This window comes from Eurosta solidaginis, chromosome 5 (genome assembly GCF_040869045.1).
Source record: "Eurosta solidaginis isolate ZX-2024a chromosome 5, ASM4086904v1, whole genome shotgun sequence".
In the NCBI taxonomy this organism is placed as follows: Eukaryota; Metazoa; Arthropoda; class Insecta; order Diptera; family Tephritidae; genus Eurosta; species Eurosta solidaginis.
Window position 1 is genome coordinate 69,900,617 of NC_090323.1, and position 19,835 is coordinate 69,920,451.

The window sequence follows — 19,835 nt, forward strand, 5'->3', positions numbered from 1 at the left end:
AAGCCTTCAATGTATGTATATATGTATGCTCATATGTAAAGGAAAATAATTTGATACGCTTTCCCTTATTAGCTCAACTCATTGGCCTGCTGTATGTGCCTACACTGAAAGCTCAGTCAAGCGCATATGCAACAAATAGGAAGGCTAAGTTCGGGTGAAACCGAACATTACATACTTAGCTGAGAGCTTTGGAGACAAAATTTAGGAAAATGAACTTAGGGTAACCCTGGAATGTGTTTGTATGACATGGTTTTCAATTGGAAGGTATTAAAGAGTATTTTATAAGGGAGTGGGCCATAGTTCAATAGGTGGACGCCATTTTGGGATATCGCCATAAAGGTGGACCAGGGTGACTGTAGAATGTGTTTGTACGTTATGGATATCAAATTAAAGGTATTAATGAAGGTTTTAAAAGGGAGTGGCCCTTAGTTGTATATGTGAAGGCGTTTTCGAGATATCGAACAAAATGTAGACCAGGGTGACCCAGAACAGCATCTGTCTGGAAACGCTAATTTATCTATATATGTAATACCACGAACAGTATTCCTGCCAAGATTCCAAGGGCTTTTGATTTCGCCCTGCCGAACTTTTTCATTTTCTTCTACTTAATATGGTAGGTGTCGCACTCATTTTATAAAGTTTTTCTAAAGTTATATTTTGCGTAAATAAACTAATCCAATTACCATGTTTCATCCCTTTTTTCAAATTTGATATAAAATGATGGCATTTTTTTCATTTTTCGTAATTTTCGATATCGAAAAAGTGGGCGTGGTCATAGTCGGATTTCGGTCACTTTTTACACAAAGATAAAGTGAGTGCAGATAAGTACGTGAACTGAGTTTAGTAAATATATATCGAATTTTCTTCAAGTTGTCGTGTTAACGGCCGAGCGGAAGGTCAGACGGTCGACTGTGTATAAAAACTGAGCGTGGCTTCAACCGATTTCGCCCATTTTCACAGAAAACAGTTGCCGTCATAGAACCTATGCCCCTACCAAATTTCACAAGGATTGGTAAATTTTTGTTCGATTTATGGCATTAAAATTATTCCAGACAAATTAAATGAAAAAGGGCGGAGCCATGCCCATTTTGAAATTTTCTTTTATTTTTAAATTACCTTCTTTTAAAAGTGGGCGATGCCACGCCCATTGTCCAAAATTTTTCTAATTTTCTATTTTGCGTCATAAGGTTAACGCACCTACTAAGTTTCAGCGCTTTCTCCATCTTTGGTAATGAATTATCGCACTTTTTCGGTTTTTCGAAATTTTGCATATCGAAAAAGTGGGCGTGGTTGTAGTCCGATTTCGTTCATTTTAAATAGCCTACATACCAAATTTCATCAAGATACCTCAAACTTTACTCAAGTTATCGTGTTTACAGATGGACGGACAGACAGACGGACGGACGGACATGGCTAAATTAATTTCTTTTTTCACCCAGATTATTTTGATATATAGAAGTCTATATCTATCTCGATTAGTTTATGCCGTTACGGATTACCGTTATGCGAACAAAGTTAATATACTCTGCGAGCTCTGCTCAGCTGAGTATAAAAAGGCAAAGGCCCTTTAAAAGTGTATGGCAAATATTTACAACAGCCAATGGCCCTACAGTAACAACTACAACATCAAAAGATTTGTTTTCAACAATAGTTGCCTGCCATCAATTGTTCCCTGCTACAAGTATTCTCTGCACTGGAGTTGGTGAACAGCAAAGTACAAAAAGTGTGGAAATGGCTTTGTATAGGCGCATCATTTTGTAACAACAGCTTCATTCCTTTGATGGGCTTTTACTGTAATAGGAGAACGGTGGAATTAGAACTCTAAATGTTACTTACATGTGTAATCGTTTGCGGGGCCACATGTGCCAATGGCTAATACTCTTATTGGAAAATTTTAATATAAACATTTTAAGAGCGATAAATGTACAGATATAGTATAATTACGTTGATTAGATTGCCGCGGAAATTTGCAATTAAAGCAAAGTATACAATTTTGTATAAAGTAATTAAAAACTGACATTAAAAATGGTTGCACATTGTAATTGAAAAGATGTTTGGTATCATGTGGGCACGCATTTAAAGCAGGATATACATCGGGTATGTCGGGGTTGATTCTGAATAATTAAAAGTTCAACCAATTACAGTATCCAGATCGAAGTTGAGCTAGAGTGACTCGCGTCTTCCTGGTGAGGTTGTTTTCCTCACCTGCCAGTTGCGGGTATTGATTTTTAAGAACGGGCTTCTCTTGGAAATCTCTGGCATAGTAGTCCGACAACCTTTTGTGGATGTATCGGAGTGCCTTTTCCTGCTCCTTTTCTTCCTATGGCTGGATTATTAAGTGCCGGATTTCTTTAAAGTGCTAACGCATATGACTTGTAGGGTTCTTGTGTGGCGGCACCCCTTCAATCAGATGTCTGTTGGGATGCCCAGGTTTTTGCGTATTCAGCAGAAGCTATTTGCTGAGTTTGTAAGGAGTATTCTCGCCTTACTCTGTAGATGATGCTATGAAGACATAAGATATCCCGTGAGTTCGAGCGTGTTGTTTTGACAGGCCTGCAGTTTTCTCCAGTGTGTTTCTGATAGGCTCGGCGACCATCTTATTTACTTATTTCTTACAGCTTATACTAAGTCGTCTTGGGGACGCATAGCATATAAACGGCCGTCCAATTGCTTTATACGTGGTTATAAGCGTGTTTTTATTTTTATCCCAAGTACTGTCGCAAAACACTTGAGGGTTTTGGTACGGCTGTGGACTTTAGGTTCAATTGTGGCTGCACGCACGCCAAAATGCAGGTCCTGATAGGATGTGACACCCTAGAAGCTTTCTAGAGCTTATATTACTTGCTATTTCTAGATCAACTACATTACTCTTAATAGCTGTAGTCTTAGCTTGCCAAGCGCAGGGCACGCACTTCCTACATCTGCTTTCTCTAACGAAGCCTTATTTAAAGGAATGTGGCACCGGAAGACAGTCCTAGTTAGAATACCCGTCGCTAGTCTATAGTCCTCTCTTTTTAATGTTAGGAGTAACTGTGTTAATCTAAGGTTGTACGACTTACGATACACATGATCTTCGACACCATACAGCCCCGCGCTTGGATCCACGCTTTTCCCGCTTGGTAGATTCATATGTTGCTCTCGTTTTCTCTTAATCTTGTTCAATCTAATTAAGATTTCCACGGAGCAAGCTTGGAAGGATGCGCCCTTTATCATTGCCATGTGCCCCGGGGACCCATTTTTCTTCCAGCATTTCTTCTGCTTTGGTTACGGCTACTACTTTTGCATAAAAACCGCTACATTAAATGTGATGGTGTTTTCTTTTTTTTATAAAAATGGCACATTAAAAGCAACGTCACTCTATGAATTCTGATTAGACTGTGCTAATTATCAGTAAAAAATAACACTTTTTTTAATTTTGTACCGATACGTTGTTCTAGGCCACCCAATGTGCATCGGAGGCCAAAAGTAATTTGGAATTGCAATATGAGCTTTACAGAAGCTTAAATTCAGACATAGCAACATATGTACAAGCAATTCCTTTTCGAGATGTTAAATGCTGATTTGAAGTCGGCAAAGAGTAGATTTTTTATGGTGAGCTTTGTGTATCTTGTCTTTTTTGTTGACTTTTGGCTTCAGTCTATAACAAATGCGATAGTTCGAACCAAATAAGGAATACTAAGCAGGCTGATTTCACGGCATTTGGAGCGGTTTCTGATATCGCCTTTCTTACCTAGAAACCTGTACATCGTTATGTCGAAAATTGCCCCCAGATAACAGCTCTCACAACCGAGTGTAGATGTTTACTCCCTGCACAGGTTCTTGGTGGCAAGCTTTCTCTGTGCAATGAGGCAACTTTACTCGCTTCAAAGCGCTTGTATGGCTGCCGTAAGCAAATAATAACATCAAGGTCACTAGTATTATGCCTGCCGTCGATCACTATGTAATCAATTTGAATTCGTGTTTTTTGAACAGGACATCAACAGAACATCCTAGCAGCTTTGTGAATATCTTATAAAAAATCTCGATGAAGTTCAATCTGTTTCCGATGTAACATGGTGGTGGCTGTAGGACCAAATACTCCTTCCTTGCCTACCCTGCTTTAAGGGATTACGTCGCCTTTGTACTTTTGAAAACTCGTTTTTTCCCCTCGACATGCTACCTAATAGTCTTAAGAATACACGAAGTATATTAATATAGAACAATTCGATCGGAAAAATGTTGTTTTTTTTTTTTTTTGACAGTTGAAGCCATCCGCTTTCAAGCTGTTGGAGTCGCGTTCAAAAACTTAAAACCGCATTTTCACGATACTACTTTTTTTAAAACAATTCGCAGTGTTACTCTAACAATACATGAATACTTTTTTTATAACAATTAGAATTATCAGAAACATGATGAAATGTTTCTGGCAGTTTTCAGAAAATGCAAGATATTATCAAAGTCCTACGTCAGCCTATACTGCCGTCCATATCCATAATAATAATTTGGCAAAAATTTAAACAACTTCACATCAGGTTGGACAAGGCGACAGCTGTTTCGACTTTACCTTGTAAATCTCTTCAAATACTCTCGAGCCGGAGCATTATCTTCCCGCCACATAACATGGTCTAGCCGCTGTGGTATAATTCGCCGTGTCCAACGCGTAGAGGTCTGTAAATCTTTCGAATAACTTTTCTCTTGAACACTCCCAGAGCCGCTTAATCTGATGTTGTCATGATGGTTTATGCTTTTGCTCCATATAGCAAGACGGGTACGATAAGTGACTTGTAGAGTATGATTCTGGTTTGCCGAGGGAGGACTTTACTTTTCACTTGTTTACCTAGTCCAAAGTAGCATTTATTGGCAAGAGTGGTTCTTTGTTGGACTTGAAAAGTGATCTTGTTGCTGATATTAATACTGATTCCCATCTTATAATAAAACAAAAAACACAAAATTACTTTAATCAAGGAACATTCGATATCAGAACTCGAAAATTGGCCGGAAATTAAATTTATACTTACTTGGACGTAAGAGATAACTTTTTTCCACCTGGAGTCCTCATCCGTCCCACTGCGCGTGACTGTCTTCCATATTTTCTGCAGTGTTTTAACAGCTACAGCACAAAATTTAATTATATTATACTTCCTGTAACGACATATCCAGCGTTTACAAAGAAGCAATACCTAATTTAGTATGTCTTTACCCAAACACTTAAGCTTTTTCCATCCTTGGCTCATTCTTGTCTCGCTAGGTATTCTATTGTAGATATTGGTAATATTTTATTATGCCTTCGAGTGTGTTACAATATTTTATTGAGTGTAAATTATAAGCATGCAATATGTTTTCATTTGCACCATTTAAGTGTGTGATTATGCTTGTGGTGGAAAAAGGAGCCTTTTGGGGTATTATTCAACTTGTTAAGAAAACAGTGACCATTTGTAACTGAAATGAAAATTCTGAGGTCGTTTTACGTATTGCCATATACACATGTAAGACTATCGTGATTAAACTTTTTGGACAGTTTTATTTGGTTGTGTGGGTGTGAAATGTGAATGAAACTTTTGACCGACACCCCTTTTATGACACACATAAATGTATATTTTTTATTATTTTAGGTTTATGTATTTTAGAATATTATCAGATAGTCTTTGCCCAGCCGAAGCAGTCTGGTGAACAAAATGAAATCGTAACAAATCTCTCTCATCAACTTTAATGTAGACTCCTACCGGGATCTAAATTTTTATACTCAGCTGAGCAGAGCTAACAGAGTAAATTAATGTGTGATAATTCATTACCAAAGGCGGATAAGGCGATGAAACTTGGTAGGTGGGTTGAACTTATGTCGCAGAATAGAAAATTTGTAAAATTTTGGACAATGGGCGTGGCACCGCGCACTTTTAAAAGAAGGTAATTTAAAAGTTTTGCAAGCTGTAATTTGGCAGATGAGTATGTAATGTTCGGTTACACCCGAACTTTGCCTTCCTTACTTGTTTCATATGGCTTTGCCCGGGTCTCGAAGCCAGTGTGGTGGGTGGGCTGAGCACGCTACCACCACATCATGGCAACCGTGGCTGTTGGTAAAACAGTCAATTGGTAAACAGCCGTGATAATCGAAGTAGAATTTAAATACAGTTTTTAAGTCAACCTTACGAAATTGTTCATATAAAATTTGAGTTATGTAGCTTTGAGTATTGAATTATCGGTTAACCGTTGCCGTATCCATTAAGGCCCGCTTGCAGTACGGCAAGCTAACTTTTTCAACTCAGAGTTAGCCTGACATGACATTCTTTGAAATTAAATCTGAACTAAAATATAACTTGACGTTCTGCATCATCGCAGAATTGTATTCAATTTCTAAATAATATTTATTTTTTACAGGAGTATTCGTCGCAGTCAGATGAATTAGTGTGTTGAATATAATTACAATACATTTCTTTAAATGAAAGTTATTGCAAAAAAAAAACATGTGATGATAACCCTTCGGACAAATAGGCTGACGGAAAGACCGACGAATGGAGGAAAGCTCACATAAACTTTTCTTTCGGTTGAGGCTACTGATTTTTTCATTGAACTTAAATAGGATATGAAAAAAATCGCTAGGCGCTAACTCCGATCAACTCGATTGGGGTTTTTTTTTTTTGTGAAGAAACAAAAATACTAGGTACTTAAATATCCGGATGAATATTGTGAGTCTTAATATTTATGGCAGCTACACCGAAAATGATTTGTTTGTCGGTGGGAGCCAAAACAAAGCACAGTGATATTGTTCCGACACCGAATAAGGGATTATTTCAAGATTAATTGTAACTTTCTTGCAAAGATTGATTGATTAAGTCTCTTTCAATGAAAAAAAGCGTATCTTTATGTCGTAATTCACATTCACGACACCGCTCATTAACAAACCTCGTATTGCACAAATCTTCCGTCTTGAAGGAATTCACAAGTTTAGCCGTTATCATTAATTTTCCAAAAGAAATTTGAAAACTTATTCAACTGACATCTCACCTGTTAATTTGTCACCAAATTGACAATGCACGAAAGTCAAAGACTATTTCATCTTTAATGTACACAGAAAACTCATTAAGCGAATATCAATTGCTCGCCTTTGTTAGCTACATCTTCAGCCCATTTTTCTTAATTTCATTTACAACAAACTTTAGCCATTTTGCCTGCTCCTTTCGTTTTGCTTCAATGGATTTCCTACTTCAACAATGCCTTACGCCAATTTGGCAAGCAAATTAAGTCCATTGGTGGTCGGTTGGTTGGCCAGAGTGGAAACTTTTAAATCCACTTACTTGTCGAATTACTCTGCGGCGAAATTAATTAAGCAAAAGGATAATGAAGTTGAGAATTGTAGGATGGCTTGAAAAATGAGAAAAATCAACAATGAAGCGAAGAAAATACATAAGCTATTTAAAACAAAACTCAATGCAAAGAAAAATTTGTTCAGCGAACCTAATTGATATTGACACTTTATTTTGGCATCTGCAACGCCAACGAAGGTGGCATTAGCTAATTTTTTATTATTCTTCTTTTGTTTCCAGGATGTAGCTGCCGGCTATTTTATAATTGTGTTTTGACTTCAATTGCTTTGGGGATTGCTGTCGCATTTCATCATTTGGTTGCTTAAAGTTCTGAACAGTTAATGTTCAAGATATTTTGTCTAAAAGCAAACCGAAATGTCGTCAATGGTAATTAGCATAACGAGGCCACAAAGTAATTTGGACCGAACTTTTTAAATATTTGTATAGTAACACTGCATTTGCAAATTTAATACTAAAAAAAAATAAAAGGTTTGCAGTAAAAATAAATCAAATTTGAATTGAATGAGCCTACGCCAATTTGTGTGAGACATTAAATCAAAGTGAGTCAATAAGCTGTAATCATCATTCGTATCAGAATTTGTGCAAATACTCCCATTCGTAACCGTGAAACTTCCTCTTGAATCTTAACATCCGCATCCGAATTTACATTCCTATAATAAGAAAATGTAGTTCTCCTATAAAAGCTTTAGGAACTTTTCATTTTGCTGATTTATGTTATTTTGTATTTTAAATTTCGATCAGTATATCTCCTGCGAAACTCACCGTTGGCATCACGGACAAGATAATAGACATTCCGATTAATTTTTCTCTCGGACTCTTCAAGAGCCACGTCTTCTAAACTGACATTATTTTCGTTATTAAAGCTAGTGCTCTTCCATCTATATCCGTGAACAATGACGTCGCTGCCATCAACTTATTTTTTAGGCGGAAATGCACCTTTGTTTTTTTTAATGACTTTTGTGCCTCTTTATCCAATATCCTATCAAATAAACAAAAATAAAGACCATTTATATGTACGTACATAAGTCTCTAGTCTCTCAAACCTCTACTAGTTCGACGTAAATAAATTTTGCATGCAAAGGTTGATTTAACTCTGCGCTGCATCGCAATGTCATTCGGAGTGGAGTTGCCTCTCAATGTGCAACACTTTCTGCAGTTATATTTTCATTTGTTTATATGTAGCTACTTCGTTTATTGGTAGATTCAGTAGAAGGGAGTTATTTAAACTGAAAGTGGAAATGAAGACAGCATTGTAAAGGTACAAATATAATTTTATATCATAAGGCATATCCACCCAGAACCTGGGCTTTACATACATATATAGGCTAGACAAGATTTTTTCCTAACCGTTTGAGTTAGATACTGATGTTTTTAAAGCTTCTTGAAACAAATAAACAAACACAATTGACCTTATGACTACACATTTTTATACTCAGTTGAGCAGAGCTCACAGAATATATTAAGTTTGATTGGATAACGGTTGGTTGTACATATATAAAGGAATCGATATAGATATAGACTTCCATATATCAAAATAATCAGGATCGAAAAAAAAAATTTGATTGAGCCATGTCCGTCCGTCCGTCCGTTAACACGATAACATGAGCAAATTTTGAGGTATCTTGATGAAATTTGGTGTGTAGGTTCCTGAGTACTCATCTCAGATCGCTATTTAAAATGAACGATATCGGACTATAACCACGCCTTCTTTTTCCATATCGAAAATTTCGAAAAACCGAAAAAGTGCGATAATTCATTACAAAAGACAGATAAAGCGACGAAACTTGGTAGATGAGTTGAACTTATGACGCAGAAGAGAAAATTAGTAAAATTTTGGACAATGGGCGTGGCACCGCCCACTTTTAAAAGAAGGTAATTTAAAAGTTTTGCAAGCTGTAATTTGGCAGTCGTTGAAGATATCATGATGAAATTTGGCAGGAACGTTACTCCTATTACTATATGTACGCTTAATAAAAATTAGCAAAATCGGAGAAGGCCACGCCCACTTTAAAAAAAAAAATTTTTTAAAGTAAAATTTAAAAAAAAAATTTTATATCTTTACAGTATATAAGTAAATTATGTCAACATTCAACTCCAGTAATGATATGGCGCAACAAAATACAAAAATAAAAGAAAATTTCAAAATGGGCGTGGCGGCGCCCTTTTTCATTTAATTTGTCTAGGTAGAGGCATAGATTTTATGACGTTAACTGTTTTCTGTGAAAATGGGCGAAATCGGTTGATGCCACGCCCAGTTTTTATACACAGTCGTCCGTCTGTCCTTCCGCATGGCCGTTAACACGATAACTTGAGGAAAAATCGATATATCTTTACTAAACTTAGCTCACGTACTTATCTGAACTCACTTTATATTGGTATGAAAAATGAACAAAATCCGACTATGATCACGCCCACTTTTTCGATATCGAAAATTACGAAAAATGAAAAAAATGCCATAATTCTATACCAAATACGAAAAAAGGGATGAAACATGGCAAGGTAATTGGATTGTTTTATTGACGCGAAATATAACTTTAGAAAAAACTTTATAAAATGGTTGTGACACCTACCATATTAAGTAGAAGAAAATGAAAAAGTTCTGCAGGGCGAAATAAAAAACCCTTAAAATCTTGGCAGGTATTACATATATAAATAAATTAGCGGTATCCAACAGATGATGTTCTGGGTCACCCTGGTCCACATTTTGGTCGATATCTGGAAAACGCCTTCACATGTACAACTAAAACCACTCCCTTTTAAAATACTCATTAACGCCTTTCATTTGATACCCATATCGTACACACATATTCTAAAGTCACCCCTGGTCCACCTTTATGGCGATATCTCGAAAAGGCGAACACTTATAGAACGAAGGCCCACTCCCTTTTAAAAATACTCATTAACACCTTTCATTTGATACCCATATCGTACAAACAAAGTCTAGAGTCACCCCTGGCCCACCTTTATGGCGATAGCTCGAAACGGCGTCCACCTATGGAACTAAGGATTACTCCCTTTTAAAATACTCATTAACACCTTTCGTTTGATACCCATATCGTACAAACGCATTCTAGAGTCACCCCTGGTCTACCTTTATGGCGATATCTCGAAAAGGCGACCACCTATACAACAACCACCACTCCCTTTTAAAACCCTCATTAATACCTTTAATTTGATACCCATATCGTACAAACACATTCTAGAGTCACCCCTGGTCCACCTTTATGGCGATATTTCGAAACGGAATCCACCTATAAAACTAAGGCCCACTCCCTTTTAAAATACTCATTAACACCTTTCGTTTGATGCCCATATTGTACAAACAAATTCTAGGGTCACCCCTGGTCCACCTTTATGGCGATATCTCGAAACGGCGTCCACCTATGGAACTAAGGATTACTCCCTTTTAAAATACTCATTAACACCTTTCATTTGATACCCATATCGTACAAACGCATTCTAGAGTCACCCCTGGTCCACCTTACCTATACAACAACCACCACTCCCTTTTAAAACCCTCATTAATACCTTTAATTTGATACCCATATTTTACAAAAAAATTCTAGGGTTACCCCTGGTCCACCTTTATGGCGATGTCTCGAAACGGCGTCCACCTATACAACAACCACCACTCCCTTTTAAAACCCTCATTAATACCTTTAATTTAAACCCATATCGTGCAAACACATTCTAGAGTCACCCCTGGTCCACCTTTATGGCGATATTTCGAAACGGCATCCACCTATAGAACTAAGGCTCACTCCCTTTTAAAATACTCATTAACACCATTCGTTTGATGCCCATATTTTACAAACAAATTCTAGGGTCACCCCTGGTCCACCTTTGTGGCGATATCTCGAAACGGCGTCCACCTATGGAACTAAGGATTACTCCCTTTTAAAGTACTCATTAACACCTTTCATTTGATACCCATATCGTACAAACGCATTCTAGAGTCACCCCTGGTCCACCTTTATGGCGATATCTCGAAAAGGCGACCACCTATACAACAACCACCACTCCCTTTTAAAACCCTCATTAATACCTTTAATTTGATACCCATATCGTACAAACACATTCTAGAGTCACCCCTGGTCCACCTTTATGGCGATATTTCGAAACGGCATCCACCTATAAAACTAAGGCCCACTCCCTTTTAAAATACTCATTAACACCTTTCGTTTGATGCCCATATTGTACAAACAAATTCTAGGGTCACCCCTGGTCCACCTTTATGGCGATATCTCGAAACGGCGTCCACCTATGGAACTAAGGATTACTCCCTTTTAAAATACTCATTAACACCTTTCATTTGATACCCATATCGTACAAACGCATTCTAGAGTCACCCCTGGTCCACCTTTATGGCGATATCTCGAAAAGGCGACCACCTATACAACAACCACCACTCCCTTTTAAAACCCTCATTAATACCTTTAATTTGATACCCATATCGTACAAACACATTCTAGAGTCACCCCTGGTCCACCCTTATGGCGATATTTCGAAACGGCATCCACCTATAGAACTAAGGCCCACTCCCTTTTAAAATACTCATTAACACCATTCGTTTGATACCCATATTTTACAAACAAATTCTAGGGTCATCCCTGGTCCACCTTTGTGGCGATATCTCGAAACGGCGTCTACCTATGGAACTAAGGATTACTCCCTTTTAAAATACTCATTAACACCTTTCATTTGATACCCATATCGTACAAACACATTCTAGAGTCACCCCTGGTCCACCTTTATGGCGATATTTCCCAACGGCATCCACCTATAGAACTAAGGCCCACTCCCTTTTAAAATACTCATTAACACCTTTCGTTTGATGCCCATATTGTACAAACAAATTCTAGGGTCACCCCTGGTCCACCTTTATGGCGATATCTCGAAACGGCGTCCACCTATGGAACTAAGGATTACTCCCTTTTAAAATACTAATTAACACCTTTAATTTGATACCCATATCGTACAAACACATTCTAGAGTCACCCCTGGTCCACCTTTATGGCGATATTTCGAAACGGCATCCACCTATAGAACTAAGGCCTACTCCCTTTTAAAATACTCATTAACACCATTCGTTTGATGCCCATATTTTACAAACAAATTCTAGGGTCATCCCTGGTCCACCTTTGTGGCGATATCTCGAAACGGCGTCCACTTATGGAACTAAGGATTACTCCCTTTTAAAATACTCATTAACACCTTTCATTTTATACCCATATCGTACAAACGCATTCTAGAGTCAACCCTGATCCACCTTTATGGCTATATCCCTAAATGGCGTCCACCTATAGAACTACGGCCCACTCCCTCATAAAATACTCTTTAATGCCTTTCATTTGATACACATGTCATACAAACACATTCCAGGGTTTCCCTCGGTTCATTTTCCTACATGGTTATTTTCCCTTATGTTGTCACCATAGCTCTCAACTGAGTATGTAATGTTCGGTTGCACCCGAACTTAACCTTCCTTACTTGTTCAGTTTATATTTGGAAAATTACAATTCCTATAATCCATTTCATATTCAGAATGTTACAATTTATCTTCAGAAATTTACTATTCATATTGTTACGAATATTAGCAACACTAAGGGGTATTGCCATCTCTAAGCCGATGCTAAGCACTGACTGTATGCACATCAATAATTCAATCATTATGTCTACACATATGTACGTACCAGCAGCGGAGAAGCAACGCACAAACACATGCAGATATCTTATCTGAGATATGCAATTATAATTGTGGAGGTGTCGCTCACAAACACACGCGTATATGAGAGCTATACACGTACAGCTGTAGTTATAATTATAGCAGATAACCAACCAGTAGATTCTAGAACAGAAGCGTGTAGAAGATGCAACGAGGAAATCAAAGAGTATAAAAGGCAGCAACAGTAGAGGCGCGACAATCAGTTTGAACTAAGTACGCTATCTGTCGGGCAATAGTATTGTTATTGTCCTTTAATAAAGGCCATTTTACATTATTGAAAAGTGGAGTTATTTATGCAACAATTTAGTGATTCGAGCCTTAGTAGAAGATTGCAAATAAGCGGAATTGCAGTAAATTCGTTACAATATTCAGAACTGCAATTTCATATTAATAAAATTAAATTTTATATTCAGAAAATTTCAATTAAGATTCAGAAAATTGTCATTAAAAGTCATTAAAAAGCTTGTTCATAATAACCGATTACCGAGGGGAAACATTTATATGGGAATATGGTTATATACAGTGGCGGATTTACCCTATAAGCAACATAGGCTAGAGCCTTGGGCGGCAAAATTCGAGTCAATTAATTTTTGAAAAAAAAAAAATTCTAATAATTGCATTCGGATTTTGCTACACTTAAAACAGTATTTTTGTCTGTTTATTATAATAAATAATTTATTAATTTTTATGCATTTCGAAATTAGAATGAAGCGGTAAATTATTTTTCCGCATAGCAGTCGTAAAAATTTGCATAAAACTTGTAATCACGCACCTTAGAAACCTGAAAGCGCGCCTGCGCGTGGCGTAAAGAAACAGCCGACCCCTACCCTGAGATTCAGAATCATCTAAGAGGTTACCACACATGACATCACTGCCAAAAAACGGGCGTGCATTCGGCGCATTCGATACACTTCTTCAGCGCAAGCCCTGCTATTTTTCACAAGTATATTATAATGCATAAAATCTGAACTTGACCTTCAGTCGTACGTCATATAATAGTGTTACGAATATTAGCAACACTAAGGGGTACTGTCATCTCTAAGCCGATGCTAAACAGTGATATCATGCACATCCATAAATCAATCATTATGTATCTACATAAACGAATCAATAATTGCGTCTACACATATGTACGTACACGCAGCGGAGAACCAACGCAAAAACACATGCATATATCTTAGCTGAGGTGTTCACAAGAGAGGGAAATAATTTGTGCAAGTATTACTCACGCGCATATGAGAAGCTATAAACATAGTTGTGGCTGGTGATTTTGTAGCTGATAACTAACTAGTAAGTTCTGGAATGGAAAAGCCTAGAAGTATGCAACGAGAAATCACAAAGTATAAAAGGCCACGACAGTAGAGGCGCGAGAATTCAGTTTCATTTAAGCTATCAATCAGTTTGAGTTAAGCAAGTTATCAAGTTAAGAAATATAAGTGTTATTGTGAAGTACTTAATAAATGCCATTTTGCATTATTGAAGAATGAAGTTATTTATTCAACAGTTTAGTGATTCGAACTTATCAGAAGGTTGCAAATAAGATGATTTGCAGTAAATTCGTTACAATAGGCAATATAAAGTCTTCTGTTTGTCTCGTGCGATAAATTTTCTGTTCACTGATATGAAACATCTAAGCAACGAAGAATTACGTAAGAAATCCATTATATTGAGCAATTACTACACCCAAGATTTTTAGGAAAATTTGGGAAGTGAAATGGTATTTTTCAAGGCATACGGCATCGAAAAGATCATTTCAAATTATTCTACGCTGGAACTGTTGATAATGCTGAGACAGAATAATTTGGAGATATTTTACCCTAATGTTGACATTGCGTTGCGGATGTTTTTTTCAATTCCTATTGCAAATTGTAGTGCATGGAGATCGTTTTTTGTTTTAAAATATGCGAAAGACGTCGTCAGATCTTCACGTGTCCGACTAGACATTTGTCGGAACCGGCCGGATCGGACCACTATAGCATATATCCTCCATACAACCGATTTTTCGGAAAAAGAGGATTTTTGTGATATCTTCCTCAATATATCAGATTGAAGCTTCAAACTTCACCATATGCTTTCGTATATTGCACAATTTGTTGTCTGAAAAAATGGATGAGATCGGTTGTATATATAGCATATATCCCCCACAACCGATTGTTCAGATAAGAAACTTTTCGTAATTACTGGTCCTTTTTATGTGCCAGAGGCTTCAAATTTCAACGCATGCTTACGTATATAGCACATATTGTTGTATGAAAAAATCATAGACATCGGTGGTATATATAGTACATATCTCATACAACCAATTGTTCAGATAAGAAACTTTTCGCAATTTTCTGCCCCATTTTAACAGCTATAAGCCTCAAATTTCACCAATTGCTTACGTATATAGCATATATTTTTGTGTGAAAAAATCATAAGGATATACCACCGAACTAATATATATATGGTGGTATATATAGTATATATGGTGGTATATATAGTATATATTTTGGTATATATAGTATATATATAGTACATGTATATGTATATTCGCAATTTCAGCCCTATTTTAACAGCTTGAAACTTCAAATTTCACCAAATGCTTACGTATATAGCACATATTGTTGTCTGAAAAATCATAAAGATCGGTGGTATATATAGTATATATCTCATACAACCGATTGTTCAGGTAAGAAACTTTTCGCAATTTCAATTTTCATCAAATATTTACGTTTACGTCATATATTGTTGAAATACGTGATTCTTAGTCGTAGTTTTCACATGCAGACCACAAAAAACGTGAAACTTTGCATCCTCACACAAAGTACCTACCTATTTTTTAAACGGTTTTATTTAGGTTGACTATACTGGTTGGATGGCTGGCACGAATTTTGTAATTGAAATTTAAGAAACTTCCCGATAAGCTACAAGAATGAAACTTGGAATATAGTTCAGAATCCGATGACAATGCAATAATAAGAAAAAAAATTGCCGCTGGGTGGCGCAAGGATCGAGATATTCCTAAAAAGCGTATTTGGCTCATATTTGGAACACATAATAGATACAAGAATAGAAAGCGACCTATGAAATAAAATCGCCGCTAAGTGGCGCAAGGATCGAGATATTCACAAAAGTTGTATTTGTGGTCCGATTTGGCTTACATTTGGAACACATAATAAATAAGAGAATAGAGAGCGACCTACGAAAAAAACCACCGCTAGGTGGCGCAAGGATCGAGATATTCACAAAAATCGTATTTGTGGTCCGATTTGGCTCTTATTTGGAACACATAATAAATAAGACAATAGAAAGCGACCTATGAAAAAAATCACCGCTAGGTGGCACAAGGATCGGGATGTTCACAAAAATCGTATTAGTGGTCCGATTTGACTCATATTTGGAACACATAATACATACATGAATAGAAAGCTACCTATGATGTCCGATTTGGCTCATATTTGGAACAAATATTACATACAGTCCGGTAGAAATGACATCAAAATATCTTGGAGTTGGAGGAAGGACAAGCATACGTGGCGCAGAGTCGAGTAAAGTCTTTGGAAGGATTAATTATTGAGGAATTAGATTTTAACAAATTGTCAGGAAAGTCCTTGCAGTAATGAATCACTAAATGAGCTAAATAGATTGAGAAATAATAGGCAATTAAATAAAGACTAAAAACTTGAAAATAAAATAATTAAAAAAAAAAATATATGATAAACGGTTTTATTGAAAACAATACTTACGTGAAGTAATAATAATACTAAAAGCTAGAAAATAAATAGGTAGGTCCTAGGTACTAGTCATCACACTCCTCATCGATCTAGGGCGTCGATCAGACAATTAAGTAAAAGCGTTGGGCGCGTTAGGCCCGTCCTTACTTGTTTATATTGTATTTTATGTTTTTTTTCTTACAAAAATAAGGCGGAATAGTAAATTGTTTGATTTATTAACAAACAAAAGTGAGTACCCTTTCGTGAACTCTTAAAAATAGGAGCATATTTTAGGGAATTGCGTCTAGTTTCTGCACAAATATCATAGAGCACGGCTTTGCAAATTCATGTAACTAAAAATTGTCTAAATTTGTTGATTTTCAGTTTCATCTTGCGTAATTTCACGAAAAGAATTTTTCCAACAATGGCAAATCCATTATAAAGATAAAAGAAATGATCTAATATATGTATAGTCATATAATTTTAAAATACAACATAAATGTATCTTAAAATGCGTAAGATGAGCTCAAATATTTAGGTCAGTACCATGATGTAGTTACAAGGTGACTGACATTGGCAGCTTCTCTTTCTAATCCGTAATCTTGAACTCCCACTCAATTTCCCTCTTTGCGAAACTACTTTTATTTTTGAATAGATTTTTTTTTTGAAGAAAAAATTACGAATTCGCCTTTGACAAAATTTGTTTATTGTTCAAAATTTCAATAAATTAACTGAAGTATCTAACAAAACTTAAGTATATATAAAATATTACATGCTAATTGTTAATTATCATTTATCTACAGGTATTTGCATTGTTTATCCATAAATATTGAAAAATTGCGGCGGTCTGACTCGCAATCCTAGCGATACACAATCCCTGTATTCAGACTGGGGTTTTCTACGGAAATAAAAGGTGAGTTGACTCTTTATTCATTGTTGAAGGCTGAATGTATTTACATTTAGCTAAAATGTACTAAAATTGCATTTTTCCTTCTGCAGATTTCGAACCGCGAAGAGCTCCTTGAAGCTCGATTGCTCGTGGCCTCAGGCGTTCCTGGAAACAGCCTATCTTTTGCGCCTTGATTGCAAAATGAGCAAATCAACATTAGATAACTTAATTGCTATTCTAGACCGAGCAGGGTATACCGTTGTTGGAGTTGTTTCGGATATGGGACCTGAAAATCAAGGCCTCTGGAAATAGCTCAATATTTCAATCGGTAAAATTCAACTTAAAATTAATGTGTTTTTTACTGACATAGCTCTATTTTCTCATTAGACAAAACGTGGTTTGCAAATCCGAACGTATTGCTGACGTTCTGAAACATATGTACATCCAAAGATTATCGAAAAGTAAAGATGTTGCAGGCCAAACTTCGGTAGAAAGCAGCGGAGCTTCGCAAAATTCTAGTAGGTCACTTTCACCACACCAAAAACTTTAACAAAATTTTTAACATAATTTAAGCGTACAAATACACTGATTGGAGTTTTAGAAAGTAAAAGTTAAAATTCTGAACACATTAGCTGAATAAAAAGTGTACAAATAATTGTTAAATAACAAATACAAACAGTTGTAGTTTAACAAATTCTGATGTGGTAAGTGGTGAATGTGACCTACTAGAATTTTGTGAAGCTTGCTTCACACGATTTTTCGTCCCTGCAACATCTTTATTTTCGATAATCCTTGTATATAGACAGTCGGAGCGCCACCTAACAGGGACTTGATGTCTATAATGCTAATTAAACTGCGGAGCTTTTTGATGCAGTAAATGACTGGTTTGACCTCTTGAACTTGAAACTATCGACCAAGCAGAATTTACCATCAAAGCGACCTTTTGGAATGAATTATGAGGAGCAGCTGGCTATTATTTGGAAAATGGACGAGTGTATTAGGAACATGCGCATTGGGACAAAGAAGAAGTTGTTGCCTTTTCAGATAGGGATTTAGTTACAAATAGTTCGCTAAGGGGTTTATACATTTATGTTAAGGAACATTTTGGTATGCAATACATTTTGACATACCGGTTGAATCAGGACCTTGCGGAAATTTTTTTCTCGTCAATGCGCGCGAAAGGTGGTTCAACGATCATCCAACAGCGATGCAATTCTAATACAGATTACGAATACATTTGCTAGGTAAAATATCACTTATTTTGGTATCTAATCATATATATCTATGTATATACAAATTTTCATCACATTGTAGCACGAAATGTACTTGGAAACGTTGAGATAAACGAAACGGAATGGTTTTATTTTGATCTGGACAACGAATTATTATTTTATAATGAGAACGAATCACAACCTAATGAAATCTAAGGTTTGCACGAGGATGGTCTTGAATATGTAGCAGGCTACATAATAAGAAAGTTGGGCGTCTTTCATCATGTCAGTAAAGAAACCACATGTGAGTGAGGAAAGCTTCTCATATGTGGATTTGTTACACGAAGGTGGTTTAGTAAAACCCTCTCGTGAATTTTTAGATAAAATAAAGAAGTTGGAAAATTTTGTTTATCAAAACAATGGAATAATAATAAAGACAAAGAGCAAATTTATTGAAGGTATAATAAGGAAAAATGAGGGTTGCGACTGCGAAATATATGTAATAGGATTGTTTTTTAAAGTAGAATATATTCTCGCATAAAAAGCCTTAACAAAGCATGAAAAAATAAGTAATGAAATTCGCATATATGTAAATAATCAAAATGACTCCATAATGTTCTTTGCTTTATTTGGAATATGTTCTATAATGTGTTGTGAATAATGACACTGAAGAAATGCTTGAATCTGTTGCTAAAAAGTTTACGTAAGGAAATGCTTCAAAGTGTGGGGAAATAAGGCATACTCAAAATCGAAAAACCTAGCATCAGTTTTTTTTTGTAGATAGCATATTTATGAAATATATATTATTTATCAAATATATATAAAGACTCAAGCTGTCGATTTTTGAACTATAGAAATTCTAGATAATATCGAACTTGTAGTTGTTTGCTACTTTATGTCTAGTTTTGAACCAGAAATTGGTATCACTAGTTACTGACTTCCCTGCAGCGAATGCATCATCAAACGCTATCAATCTACAGGCAAATTTTTTATATAACATATACATACTTCAAAGTT

General features: G+C 36.2%; 1 protein-coding gene across 3 annotated transcripts in view; it reads left to right on the plus strand.

Annotated features, from left to right (window-relative positions):
• The window catches only part of LOC137253233 (uncharacterized), a 133,522-nt gene extending 114,256 nt beyond the window's left edge, over positions 1-19,266 (plus strand). Inside the window, exons 6-10 of one of the 3 annotated variants that reach the window (XR_010953753.1) lie at positions 17,522-17,631; positions 17,718-17,935; positions 17,995-18,094; positions 18,410-18,851; positions 18,922-19,266. Coding sequence is in view for 1 of the 3 variants with exons in the window: in XM_067789801.1 (XP_067645902.1) it covers positions 7,521-7,606 (86 nt within the window). In the remaining 2 variants the exon portion in view is untranslated. Of the gene's footprint in view, positions 1-7,520; positions 7,690-17,521; positions 17,632-17,717; positions 17,936-17,994; positions 18,852-18,921 lie in introns of those variants that run through there. The other 2 variants (XR_010953752.1, XM_067789801.1) reach the window with 2 other exon arrangements.
• Positions 19,267-19,835: the final 569 nt, after the last annotated feature.